The sequence below is a fragment of the Manacus vitellinus genome, unplaced genomic scaffold (assembly GCF_001715985.3).
Source record: "Manacus vitellinus isolate BGI_N305 unplaced genomic scaffold, ASM171598v3 scaffold_25_pilon, whole genome shotgun sequence".
Lineage (NCBI taxonomy): Eukaryota > Metazoa > Chordata > Aves > Passeriformes > Pipridae > Manacus > Manacus vitellinus.
Genome location: NW_021939882.1, coordinates 6,120,663 through 6,134,004, shown reverse-complemented (window position 1 = coordinate 6,134,004; position 13,342 = coordinate 6,120,663). Strand labels below are relative to the sequence as shown.

Here is a 13,342-nt window from a genome sequence, read left to right as displayed (position 1 = left end):
TCGGTGAAGCTACTGAACCCTTTCTCTTTGCACAACCATCGTGTTCCCGACGGTCAGGCTGACAGCCGGTCCCTGTGGTCCTGGAGCCGCTGTCCCCCGTCTCCAGCTGGCTGAGCAGAGTCCGTCAGCGCAAACGATGCATCATTGGCTGTGTCAGGTGGAATTAGCAGGCAGGCTCGTCACATTAGGCTCAGGCTCTGAGCTGGCAGCGCCAGTGCTCTCGTGTCACTCGAGCTGGCTGTCACTCCCATCCCCACCTCTGCAGCCATGGGAAATCTCTTCAGGCAGCACACAGATAATAAAAGTAATGAAGTAGCTGGAGGGAACAGCTCACTGGCGAGCAGGAGCACGGACTGACACATTCCTGGTGTATTAAGTTTCCTTCAAAGCGTTGTGTCCGAAGTTATTACTGACCCCACTCCTCACACACATGGTCCCTACTGCATCTCCCCATCCCCTCTGGGTTATGCTGATTCATCTAAAGGCAGCTCTGTCCCTGGTCCTTCCCTCTGCCCTTGCCTATGTGTCCCTCGCTCTGTCCCTTTTCATCTCCTACTTCCGTCAGTTTGCTGTGAGGCAAATGCAGAAAGGTTAAAGGAAAACTTGTGCTGACCTGGCTCTCTCAAGAAATGCATTTCTGTTAGAAATGCTACAGGAATATCAGGTCCCAGCTATCAGTGACAAAACGAGGCAGAAGTTTTTTGGTTGTTTTTTTGTTTCAAAGCTGGAGCACTTGCTGCAGCAAGATCAGAGCCTGGTTTACTGGGCTCTTGCTGCTTCACTGTGGTCTAAGCATCCTGGAGCCTCTCTCAAAATTAGAAGGCTTTTGGTTTTGTTTGAGAAGGCATTAGGTTTTCCTAGAGAGAGTCTGTTAGGCAGGTAGGATGGAGCGCTGGCAGCCAGAACTCTGTGGGACGCTGTGGGGGTGTCCCCCCACGCCAGGTGCTGGCATGAGTTGGGGGGGATGACCAGACCCTGTCCCTTGGTGCTGATGCTCTGCTCCCCATCCTGCAGGTCCCCGTGCTCCGGCCCATGGACCTGATGGTGGAGGCCACTCCCCGGAGGGTGTTTGCCAACGCACACACCTACCACATCAACTCCATCTCCGTCAACAGCGACTACGAGACCTACATGTCAGCGGATGACCTGAGGATAAACCTGTGGAATTTTGAAATCACAAATCAAAGTTTTAGTATCCTTTGGTGCACATAGCCCTGAGGACAGCCCTGGATTCTGATGAGGGCCAGGGCTGTGCCCGTGCCTGTGGGGGTTAGTGACCAGGCAGTGCAATGGCTTGCTTGGCTCCGCACCCAGTCTCAGTGCCTCAGTACAGGAGCTTCACCCTCTGGCAAGGCTGGCCTGGGCTCAGGAGTATGAAATAGTGCTGCCTGCTGTGCACCTGATGGTAGAGTGCCCGAGGTCCCCAGTCCCAGGTGTCATTGCCAAGGCACTGCCCTCTCATCTCTGCCTCTGCTGCCGGCGGGAGGCTGGGTTGTGTCCCGCGAACACATCCAGCCATCACACCAAGCCGCTCCCTCCACGGCACGGGGCTCAGCTGGCATCACCACTGCTGCTGCTGTCACCTGCCGTGAGGGTGACACGTTTCTGAATTTACCTGCAGGGTCTGGTGGGGTGGGTGGAGGGAGGGGGATCTGCAGGTGGTGGAGGAGACAGATGCCTTGGGGAAGATGGAGACACTAATGGTGCGGTCCCCGTTATACCCTGCAGCAGGTGACAGGCTGCCAGTCACCGCCGTACAAATGAGGTCGTACCAGTCACCCTTGTAACAGCTGCATCGGAAATAATAACACGGGGCACTAATCATCAGTGATATTTATATGGTGTTTCCTGCCGAGAAATCCCTGGGGCACAGTTTAGGCAGCTGGAGAGGATTTCAGCAGTCACAGGCGTGTGGCTGTGGGAGCTCAGAGTGGGTGTGGGAAAGTAGGGCTGCAGTGCCTGCTTTTTTTCAAAGATGGAGAAGAACTAAATCTGGGTCAATCCTCAGGGAGTTCAGATGGCCCCAGGGACTTAGAGGGGGTTTTCTGTTGGCTGTTATGCCCTGGGTTTTGAGCCGCCACGCTGCAATAAAAGATGTTTATTCTGGCCTGGGGCGGATGGACAAATTAGGTTTTGTGCCCCGCAGAGGGTCTCCTGGCTGTGGTACCAGAGCTGGGGTTCCCAGCTGAAGAGAAAATGTGTTGGATGTTGGCTTTCCCCTGCACTGGTGGGAGCTGGGCCCTCTCTATGCTGCAGTTTTGCCCCAGGATGGTGCTGCCACCCGGGAACACCCCGTTTGCCTGGGGCGAGGGGGAGCCCCTGTGCCCAGGGACATCAGCAGGAGCAGGGGTGGGAGGAGACCCCCTGGGAGGAGTGGGGTTTGATCTGGGCTGTGTGGGCTCCTTGACTCGCCCTGCCAGACATCGTGGACATCAAGCCCGCCAACATGGAGGAGCTGACGGAGGTGATCACGGCCGCCGAGTTCCACCCGCACCACTGCAACACCTTCGTGTACAGCAGCAGCAAAGGCACCATCCGGCTGTGTGACATGCGCACCGCCGCCCTCTGCGACCGCCACGCCAAGTGTGAGTGCGGGGCCCCTTGGGTTAAAGGAGCACAAAAGAGGGAGTGTGGAGAACCACCTGGGCTTGGGTCTGCCCTACCACCTTGTCTCCTCTCCCCCTGCTGTGCCAGGCTCTGGTCCCCATGGCCACCCACCCTCACACATCCTGCCTGTCCCCAGGAGGAGCAGCTTCCCCTGTGTCCTGGCTCCACACCTTTTGGGGAGCAGGTTAAAACCACCATGGTGATGGTTTGGGTTCAAAGGGTCGTGGGAATGTCAGTGCACAGCAACTACTGAGCTGTCAATGCCAGAGACAGGGATCACTGTATTCCTTCAGGCTGTTTGTCTGAACAGCCCCGGGTCCTGTTGTCAGCTGTGGTTGATGCCACAGGGGTCAGGAGGGGCAGAAAAGCCCCCTTGAAGTTCGGAGTAAGTGGGACTTGTGGGGATGGGTGAGCTGCTGTGTCCAGCACAGCCGGTCCTGGCTCAGCCTGCACATGTCAGGTGGTGCTTATGGGGAATATTCTCCTTGTCAGCAACTGCTCAGTGGAACATAGGCACGAACACCATGGCATTCATGGGTGGGCTCGCAAATACCTGCTGCTGCTCATTGTGCCCTGGCAGCTCCTGGAAGGCAGTCCTGTGCTGGGCACAGTGTGGAAAATCAGACACAGAGGTGGGACAGACTGAAGGGGTTTGGTACCTGCCTTAGAGATAACGAGGTGTGGCAGAGCCCTGGGCCGCTGTGCTATGTCCCTGGGCAGCCAAACCCCTGTGTCTCCTCTTCTTGTGTGAGTTTGCTTCAGAAAGTGGTCAGTATCCCATGGGAAGTTAAGGAGACTTTCAGTATTCAGAGTGTGATCACATTGCAAGGACAAGATGCACAAACTAGGTGCAGCTGACTGCAGCCCCCCACTAACAACCTGCCTCCAGCAAGCCCCTGGCTGTGTTTGGGTTTAGGTCTCCTGGTGTGGTAGGGAATTACACCCCAGCTGCTGCTTCTGGGATCCTGAGCCACAGTTGCAGTCCAATACCTGTTTTTAACCCAGAGTAAAGCAGACAGAGGAAAGCTCACATTGCTGGTGGTAGTTTGGGAAATACTGAATGGCAGTATTCCCAAATGCTGAGGAAAACACACCTGGTCTGTCCCTGTGTTTCCCAGCCATGGCTCACAGTCTGACAGCAACGGTTCCCAGCTGAAAATCATAATACAATTAAGGAGCAAACAAAATTCATTTTCCTGACACTTCAGCAGCAGAAGCCCCCAGCATTTCCCTTTGTTTGGGCACTGCCTGGTCCCACCAGCCCTCAGCAACACACTGGCGGTGGTGCATCCCACTTGGTGTGACCTCTCCCATGACATCTCCTGATTGATTCCCCTCCATCCCTCCGAAGCATCAGCTGCAGTCAATTGTGGTTCAGCAGATGTGGGAGTCGAAATTGAGACAGTTCATCAAAGTTCAAAATGAAAAGCAACATTGGCTTTCAGAGCGAATCCTCCAATGGAGACATTTAATAACTGTCAATATTTAATAAAACTGCTCTGCACATCCTGTCAGGTTTATGTAGATGGTGCAGTCACTGCTTGGGGCAGCTCTGACTTGGTGCTTCTCTTATTAAGGTTTGTTTGCCCACATTATTTGAAGCTCCTCTCTGACATCTGTGTTACCCTGGTGTGGAGCTGGCCTGAGGGAACAGCAGCTTAGATAGGAACGAACACTCTGTGAGGATGTGAGGAGCTGATAGGAATGTCTGCTCTGTGGGGACACTCTGTGAAGAGCCATGTGCTGTAGCACTCAGAGGAGCAGTGGCCCTGTGAGGGGATACCTGCCCTGGCTCAGCAGGCACATGGGAATCCTGTGCATTATCTGAAGCACCAGGGGAAGCCAGAGGGGAGACTGGGATCCCAGGAGCAGCTGGTAATTCCAGCAAAAGCAATCCTTTTTGGAAAAGATGTGGGAAAGTGAGGAAAAGCCCCGCTGGGGGTTCTACAGTTATTTCCCTTTAGCAAAAGGCATCGGGCTTTCCACTTGTTTTTAAGGAGCCACCTGTGATTGTACCTGCCAAGCTCCTGAACCGCAGGCTCCAGGCACAGCCCCCTTCCCTCGGGACCTGCTCTGCCTCATCCTTGCCCTGCTGACTGCGCTGCTGCAGCGCTGCTGAACGGCTGTTCTTAACTGAAAGCAGCTTCAGCTTCGGGTAGAAATAAGAAGCTGCTGTGATCAGGCAACTCACAGCTGCACCTTCACTCTCCAGCATTGCATGAGTGTCCCTGCCACAATCCCTCCTCCCGTCCCTGTCGGTGGACTGGCATTGCTGCCTTTGGGGGAGCCCCAGCCAGACTTGGCACTGCTGCTGCTGCTTCCCAGGCACGGGATGGAGAGGCTGTCGGTCCCCCGAGGAGCAGGATCACTCCACGGGCCGTGCAGCCCTTCGGAGCCATCTCAGGGTTCAATCAGGTCGCCACAGAGAGGGGGCTGGGAAGGAGGGAGGGCTGGCAGAGGGAGCCGAAGTGGGCAGGGCAGCGCCCGCTTGGTGCCAGAGAAAATAGGTTTGTTGTGTAAGAGAGAATTAGTGCTCAGAAATCCTTTCCATGAGCTCAGCAGCCCAGATCTGCTTCTGCAGCAGGAGCAAAGCCACACAAAAGCCTTCAGCTCGAAGCAAAAATAGCTGCCCCAAGCCCCTGCCCTGCCTGGCTGCCAGCTTTGGTTCACAGACCCACCTGGGGACTGGGCAGCACCACCTGTGTGTTGAGACCCCTGTCCTGACATCACCTCTGTGTGTGTGTGTTGGCACCCCTGGCATTGCCTTTGTCGGACCCTGGTCAGGGCACTGATGTCACTTTCAAATCCGTAAATATATTTAATTTGGAACTTTATTGGTCTCCTTCAACCTGGGATTTATTCAAAGACTGATCAGATCAAATCTGTAGGTTGCAGTGGCTATAAAATATTTACATTGATGTCAGTTATGCTGCCTGCCAATTCCTGGAGAGCAGAGGTGCCGTGACAGGGGTCCAGGTTCCTGGGCTGTCCGTAGGATCAGTCTCCACTGATCCTTCCTGCATATGGCAGTGTAGTTCCAGGGATACCTGCTTCCATCCCAGGAGCTTCCCACGGTGCTGGGACAGGGTGGCAGGTCCCTGGCCTGGGATCAGGGAGCTTCTGCCTCGGCTGATGCCGGGGCTTGTCCTTTCCTCTTCCACAGTTTTTGAAGAGCCTGAAGACCCGAGTAACCGCTCATTTTTTTCTGAGATCATCTCCTCAATCTCCGATGTCAAATTCAGCCACAGTGGGAGGTACATCATGACCCGGGACTACCTCACTGTCAAGGTGTGGGACTTGAACATGGAGAACCGGCCCATCGAGACCTACCAGGTGAGTGTGGCACGGCCGGGCACCTGCAGCGGTTGGACACCAACTGAGCTCCTTCCTGAGCCATGGCCTGGGCTGACGTTCGGAGTGGCAGGTACACACCTGCTGGGTGGGAGCTTTGTGCCTTTAGATGGTGGAAAGCAAATGAAGAGTTGTTAAATATGGGCTTGAGTGGCTGGCTGAGCTGTCAGCACATCCCCAGGCTGTGGGTGGGTAAGGAGGGGAAGTTCAGGTGCTGGTGGCTGGGACAGCCAGGTGGGAGGCCTTGTGCAGAGCAATAGCCCTGTCCTGCCGCCCTCTGCCAGGGGACGTCCCACTGCCCAGAGCTGTCCAAGCCATATGTGGAGTGTGGCTGGAGGTTTCTAAAGGAGGAGGGTGGCTGTGGCAGGGCACAGGGTGCCAGGCAGTGCCAACGCTGCCAGCTTGGCTGTGGCGAGTGTGGAGCTGGGCTGGGTCTATCAGCTCCCAGTGATCTCAGGGCTGGGTCTGCCAGTCACTGTGCTGTGCTGGTCAATGTGGGGAGCTCATCCCATCCCTCCTGCTGGCAGGTCCATGACTACCTGCGGAGCAAGCTCTGCTCACTCTACGAGAACGACTGCATCTTCGACAAGTTCGAGTGCGTCTGGAACGGGTCCGACAGGTGAGTGTGTGGTGGTGGGGCTGCGTCCGGCCCAGGGATGCTCAATTTGGGGTGGGATGAGGGGTTCCACAGCCCCTGGCAGCCCCTTCCCTGGCCTTTGGCTGGGTGCAGGGTCTGGAGAGGTGCAAGAGGGACTACCTGCACCTGCAGGCTGTACGTGAGTCTTGCTGGGGTTGTCTGAGGGTCCCACTCTCTCCTGGATGGGATCAGCTGTCTCCCACAGCTGGAGAAGCATGGTGATAAGTTTAGCTCCAGAGTGCCAAAATCTGGGGATGATGAGTATCCAGTGTGACTCACACTGAGCCAGGCGACAGGAAGTGTTCGAGGCTGCCTGACCTGGCAGGGCTGACAGATTTTTTTTGTCTGAGCCATCAGAGCGAGCTGACGAGGCGCAACTGGGCCTGAGCCAAATTCCAATTCTTACCAGATCTCATTATGCCTCTGAATGTTCAGTCTGCCTCTTGGTCACCAGCAGTTTGCCTCTGAAAAGGTGTGAAAATCATCTGTCCTTCCCCCTCACAGTGTCATCATGACCGGCTCCTACAACAACTTCTTCCGCATGTTCGACCGCAACACCAAGCGTGACGTGACGCTGGAGGCGTCGCGGGAGAACAGCAAACCCCGCGCCATCCTCAAGCCCCGCAAGGTCTGCGTGGGTGGCAAGCGCAGGAAAGACGAGATCAGCGTGGACAGTCTGGACTTTAGCAAAAAGATCCTGCACACAGCTTGGCACCCCTCCGAGAACATCATCGCCGTGGCAGCCACGAACAACCTGTACATATTCCAGGACAAGGTTAACTAGGAGGACCAGGTGTTCTTTAGGAGTCTCATGTACTGATACCAGTAAACACATGGTTTCAACTGTTTCTTTTCTTTCTTTCTTTTTTTTTTTCCTTTCCTTCCTGTTCTCTGTTCAGTTCCTGCTCTGCAGATCGCGGTTGTGCAGAGGAGCACTGGGGCACCCCGGCCCAGGGCCACAGGGGGCACCCCACAAGACACCAGATTTACACAGGGAGAGCTGAGACGTGGTTGGGAGTGTCAGGCCCGGCTATCCCATGTCCCCAGGCAGCAGTGGGGTGGCAGTGACCCTCCACTGATGGCCGAGGGGGTGATGCAGGGGGGGCTGTTGGCAGGGGAGGAGGGTGTGGGGCTAACACACCGTGACCCCTGGGCAGCTCTGGTGACAGTGATCCCTCTCCAATTGTTTTAAACTTGATCCCAGAAATATTCCACCTCTTGTGTTGAAGATTGGAACGTCGCCTCCCTTTGCCATTTTCCACATTTGTCTTTTATTACAATTATTTTGTGTTTTAACAACAGAGACAGCAAAACCAAACGTAAAATGGAAGAGTTCAGTTTTGCAATGGACGAGCTTAAGGCGGGGGGGATGTGCTGCACCCTCAGATCTGTCTGCTCCAGCCAGGCTGCCCCCTCACCCCCAGACCCCTCCTGAGGATTTGGCTTTGTAGATACTGTGGTGCCTTCTTTGGTATATGAAATACCTTTATAAACGATGCTTCCGACCTGCATTGATCGCAAACCAAACCGACCCTGGGCTCTGCTGCAGTTCTGGGCTTTGCTTTGGTCATTTTCCTCATTCTGTTGTGAGCTCTTGCATGTCGTGACTGACTCTCTCTCTCTCTCTCTCTTTCTCTCTCTCTCTCTCTCTCTTTCTTTTTTAATTAATTTATTTATTTATTCAATTTTTTTAAAAGATAAAGTATAAGTTGCTAATTTATGACCTTCTAAAGAAGAATCCAACCGTATATTGCTGTTAGCCCCTGACTGTGTCAGAGAGAGGCTGTCTGCGGTCCTACATTATAATAACAATGATAATAATAATAAAACCAGTAACTCTTTCTCTCTGCATGGCGAGGCTGCCTCTTTCTACTCTACAGATTGGCCAGGTCCCTCTTTTACTTGAGCAACTGTTCAATTAAAAAAAAAAAAAGACGACTGGATTTTCCATAAATCAGAAAACTGCTCCTGCAGCAAGAAGCAAATGAATAAACGAAGTCAATATAAAATCCAACACTGTCACTTTGGCAGTGGCTCTGCAGGGGTGACCCTGCTGCCATCCCTCCTGTGGGGGCAGTGGGCACCCCCAGCACCCATCGCCTGGAGGGGCCGGGACACGGCTCACCGAGGGCCAGGTGCCTCCGGGACAGCCTCTCTGCAAGGATCCTGGAGTGTCCCGACCAGGGAGATGAACTGCTGCACACCCATGGAGCGCACGGACTGCCTGGAAAACCAGGAGCTGGGCAGCCGCAGGGACCCCTCGGGGTGAGGAGCTGCTGGGATGTCCTGGCCCCGCACACCACTTTCGGAGGAGCCATCCCAAGGCAAAAACAAAGTGCACTGGCTTATGGATTTATTCCAAGGGATGGCTTTCAGGAGTAACTTTTTTTTTTAAATGAAATGATAAAATAAAATAGCAAGAGTAAATGAACCATTTTTTAAGAAAACGCTCTTTTTTGGTTCTGTAAGGAAAGCCTGCGCTGCGGTGTCAGAAGTAAAGTTGTCCCAAACGTGTCTGTGTGGAGTCGCTGCCTGTTGTGCCTCTCGCGCGTGGGGGACGGTGGCTCTGCAGGGTCCAAGGGCCCCTGGTCTGAAGGTGGCTGCCAGTCCTGTGCTGATGAGGGATGGCTGAGGGGTCCCTGAGACCCCAGGGATTCTCTGGGTCCCTCTGAGGGTGTGGGACGTGGGGCCCTGTGGAACGTGGGGAGTGGGAGCACCTGGACCTCCCCCACTCAACAGCAGAAACCTCGGTACACGCAGCCCTGCAAGGAGCTGCTGGTTCCCCCCACAATCCCTGTCCTAATTCTGGGCTGTTCCTGCTGATGAATTTAAACAGCAGCCTTTAATTAGCAGCTGCAGGGCACAAACTGTGCTGTCAGGGACATGTTCCTCAGACACTCTTTTACCTCCACATTAACTATGGGACCTTAATCAATTGAAGCAGCATAGATCCAGCCCTGGCTCTGCTCTGTGGGTTGCAGCATGTCCTGGGTTGCTGAGCCTGGTTGCTCCACAAGGCAGAAATGAGTCTGGCTTTTCAAAAATAGAGTTTCTTTCCCTTCCTCAAGCTTGCTTGGATTTCACCTCTGCCCTGCTCTAAGTGCTTGGCCACAGCAGCAGCCCAAGGGCAGGGCCAGCCAGGGGAGCTGCTGGGCTGTGACAGGAATGGTGCTGGGAAATTTGCCAGCATCCTTTAAACCCAACCTTCTCTCTGAATGAGGTTCCCACAGGCTGTTCCTGCCTTTGGGGACACAGGGGACCCTGCCTGAGGGGCTGCCAGGGGGGACCAGCTCTGTGGTGTCACACATCACCCACACATCCTCCAGCAGCAGCATTCCCCGCCCCAGGGCCCAGCCTGTGGGTGTGATTGCTTTATCCACAGAATAAGCAGATAAATAAATGTTAATGAACATCTGGTCTCCATAAACCAGATCAATTAAAATTAATAGCCATCTCATTCATTTAATGAGTTAACCATATTCTAAAACAGCCATAAGAAACACACGGCTTCCTGCCGGGCCACACCAAGTGAGAGGAAATCCCATTCCCATGTTCCACCATCAGCAGCACAAATCCCTCCAGGCTCTCCCAGTCTTTGTGAAACAACAACCCTTCTCTCTTGATGTTCAGCCTGCAAGTCCTACCCCTGGCCATGAACACCAACTGCTGACAAAAAAAAAAAAAACAACCACTTTCTCAGGGAAGAAGGGGCTCCTTCCCCAGCCCTCGGCCAGGGGAAGAGACCCACATCAAACACAGAAGCAGCAGAAGGAAACTTTGGCTCTGCCAGCCCTGCCAGCTCACATTCAAGCAACAGATGAAAGCACTAAAGGAGAGTATCATTCTGCTCACCTCCCTTGCCCACACACTGACCCCCCACTGCTCAGTGCCACGGGCCCTGTTCTGCCAAACACATCCAAGAATGTAGGCGGTATCACTTCAGTTGTTTGCTTTACTCATAAATTCACAAGTCCAGCAAAATTCAACAGAAATCGGGATTAGGCCTGTACAATCCATATATAAAAAGGGTTGGTTTATTGTAGTTCAAATACATAAACTGAACAATCCCAACATTTTCAAAATTAAACTTTAGAAACACAAGTTTAACATTCAAAACAGGAGTATAGTTTACAAGAATTGCCCAGAGAGGGAATCCACAGTCTAATCCAGAGTATGTAAAGATCACTTTATCGTAAATAAAAATGTGTTTATACAACCGTCCTGGCCTGCTCGGTCACCTCTGGGATGCACCAAGTGTTTCCAGCTTTGAGCAAAAGTTATTAGACAGATCTTCACTTGGGCAGAGCAACCTGACTGCTGCTAATTGATGGCTGGGGGCAGGAACAGAGCAGCCTGTGAACAAACCTGGGTTCGTCTCTGAGTCCCAATTCTCCGCTCAGCTCTAACCCTGGCTTTAACGGATTTAGTTCCATTCCCAAGGGTGGAAGCAGAGAACTGGGACCGGTGTTTCCAGGGCAGGCTGTGATCAATAATTTAAGCTATCAGAGCATGTCACCTCCACAGCCAGGGACTGCAGGAACCATGAGGCAGCTTGTGGCACACACGTAGGACACGCTCAAACCACGACGTGATCACGCCTGGGACTCACACGTATGACAGTGCTGAGAGGAAAGCCCCAGGTACCAGACATCCACACCTCACACACCCCGCCCCGAGACCTGCAGTCACCAAACAGCCCCACACCTTGGGATTTATCAGTCATGCCCCAATTAACTCATAAATACCTTTAACGTGGGGCTTTGTTGTTGTTTCCCTCCCCAGAGACCATTTTATGTTCACAAAAGCTGCTCCTGCCTCTGCTCCTCAGATGTTTGAATATATTCACGGCAATGGATGTGTGTAACCTGACAGATGGCTCATGCAAGCGTTTGGATTTAACAGACACCCTTGGATTAGGAGCATTCCGTAACTATTTCGTGGTTCTCCGTGTGGGCTCGGAGGCGGTGGGCGGCGGGGGCGGCCCGCGCCGGTCCAGGTCATCCACGTAGGACACGATGAGCTTGCGCCGCTCCTCCGGCACACAGTCCAGCACCAGGTACCGCTTGTCGTTCTGCAGGATCTTCTCCACGTCCTTCAGGTGCTGATCGGACTCCTGGATCAGCTTTTTGGATCTGAAAGCAAGCGAGAGAATTATCACTGGAGCATAGTCCGAGAAACCAGGATCCCCCCTGCTCGGGCTCAGGGAAGGCTGCCCCACCATAAGGAAGCACAGGGACAGGCCAGGCAGGGAAGGGTGCAGGGACCTGGCCTTTTTCTGAGCTAGAAAGTTGTCCCATTAGGTTGGGACTAGGCACGTAGCAGTGCTCTGGGCACAGGAGACAAAGGCTCGTTGCCTACACTTGTGCCGCATTAATTAAGCACCATGAAAGACTTAAGGAACTTAGACATCAACTTGTTTATCAACTAAGTTATCAAATTAGACATCAGTTTGCTGCTTTTTATATGGCAAAGTACAAAAAAAGCCAAGTCCTGCGCTGGCATCACAGTCCCCACCTGTAGGTGATGAATTTGGTCTCTTTGAGCAGCGTCCGGAAGTCAGCTTTGGCAGTGATGTATTTGTCTCGGATGTATTCCTCAAACTCCCTTTGCTTTTTCTGGAAGATAAAAGTTAAAATCAAATCACTGAATGCAGCTCCAGTACTTCCTGCAACTGAACACACTGAACACCAGCAACAATTACACGTTAATTACACTTTTCCTTATCTTTACATTTTAATTTTTCACAAATTGTATGTAACATCTCTAACATCTGCATTCACACAGAGCACAGCCCAGTGCAGCAGCCACCAGCTCACTTCTCTGTACCCTACACCACACTGGAAGTTGGCAAGAACAACACAAACCACTTACCCTGTCACTCGAAGAGAATTTAATGCACCTTGGATCTTCTTTAATGATTTTTTTCACTTCCTTCCATGTTGATGTTAAAGTTATCTTTCAAAAGAAACAAAAATAGTTAAATTAAAAGAAAATTAGATTCTAAGAATACAGAATGCAAACACTGCTACCACTGAAGCCTTTAAGTATCTCCCAAGTCCACTGAGAAAGTTGCTGCTGTATTTAAGTGTTGAGTTTTGCTTATTCATACTATTACATTTGTATTTTTAACTAGTAGATTGTATATACTGGTTTTTCCTTTGTATTTTGAGATGGCATTTTTCAGGTCAAGGTCCTCCAAATATCATTTACTTCCCAAAGTCTTTTTCTAGCACATATTCATGTATATGAATGTGTTGTTAAAAGTTACCTTCAGAAAATCTGCCTCTAAACTAAATTAACTAATGCACTAAAAAGGAGGTAAAAACTTCCAGGTTAAGTGAAAGCTGCCTGAAGTTAGCACAGAACTAAAAGAAAGCAAGCCTCACTAAACCCCCAAATGCACAAAATCAGGGATGGATTCCACAGCATGAGCAGGCTAAAAGTTCATGTTTGGCAGCACTAGATAAAGTAGGAGATCAAAACAGATGAACTGGGTAAGACTATACTATGGTCACTAAAGCAAACACTCTGGATATCTGAAAGAGTCAGAAGCTAGACAGTGAAGAGTATCAAATAACTCAGTGCTGAGAACTAAAAAGATGAAAAGATCACTGATTAAAAGCTTCTATGAAAATCAACTGTGTGTCCAAAATGGCACTCCAGAGAAACAGGTAAGGAAACATAATGACCAGATTTTGTTATGAAGGAGAAAAGAGAGTGTTGAAGCAAAGGGGCCCTGGAAGTAAA

General features: G+C 52.0%; 2 protein-coding genes across 2 annotated transcripts in view; one reads left to right on the top strand and one right to left on the bottom strand.

The window, feature by feature from the left end:
- The window catches only part of PPP2R2B (protein phosphatase 2 regulatory subunit Bbeta), a 65,449-nt gene extending 56,900 nt beyond the window's left edge, over nucleotides 1–8,549 (top strand). The window contains exons 6-10 of the mRNA XM_008927872.2: nucleotides 1,015–1,192; nucleotides 2,421–2,585; nucleotides 5,771–5,940; nucleotides 6,486–6,577; nucleotides 7,100–8,549. Coding sequence (XP_008926120.1) covers nucleotides 1,015–1,192; nucleotides 2,421–2,585; nucleotides 5,771–5,940; nucleotides 6,486–6,577; nucleotides 7,100–7,379 — 885 coding nt within the window. The 3' untranslated portion in view covers nucleotides 7,380–8,549. The remainder of the gene's footprint in view (nucleotides 1–1,014; nucleotides 1,193–2,420; nucleotides 2,586–5,770; nucleotides 5,941–6,485; nucleotides 6,578–7,099) is intronic.
- Nucleotides 8,550–10,529: 1,980 nt separating this feature from the next.
- TCERG1 (transcription elongation regulator 1) overlaps nucleotides 10,530–13,342 on the bottom strand; it is a 29,716-nt gene continuing 26,903 nt past the window's right edge. The window contains 3 exon segments of the mRNA XM_018073607.2: nucleotides 10,530–11,727; nucleotides 12,110–12,210; nucleotides 12,467–12,550. Of these exon segments, the coding sequence (XP_017929096.2) occupies nucleotides 11,526–11,727; nucleotides 12,110–12,210; nucleotides 12,467–12,550 (387 nt within the window). The 3' untranslated portion in view covers nucleotides 10,530–11,525.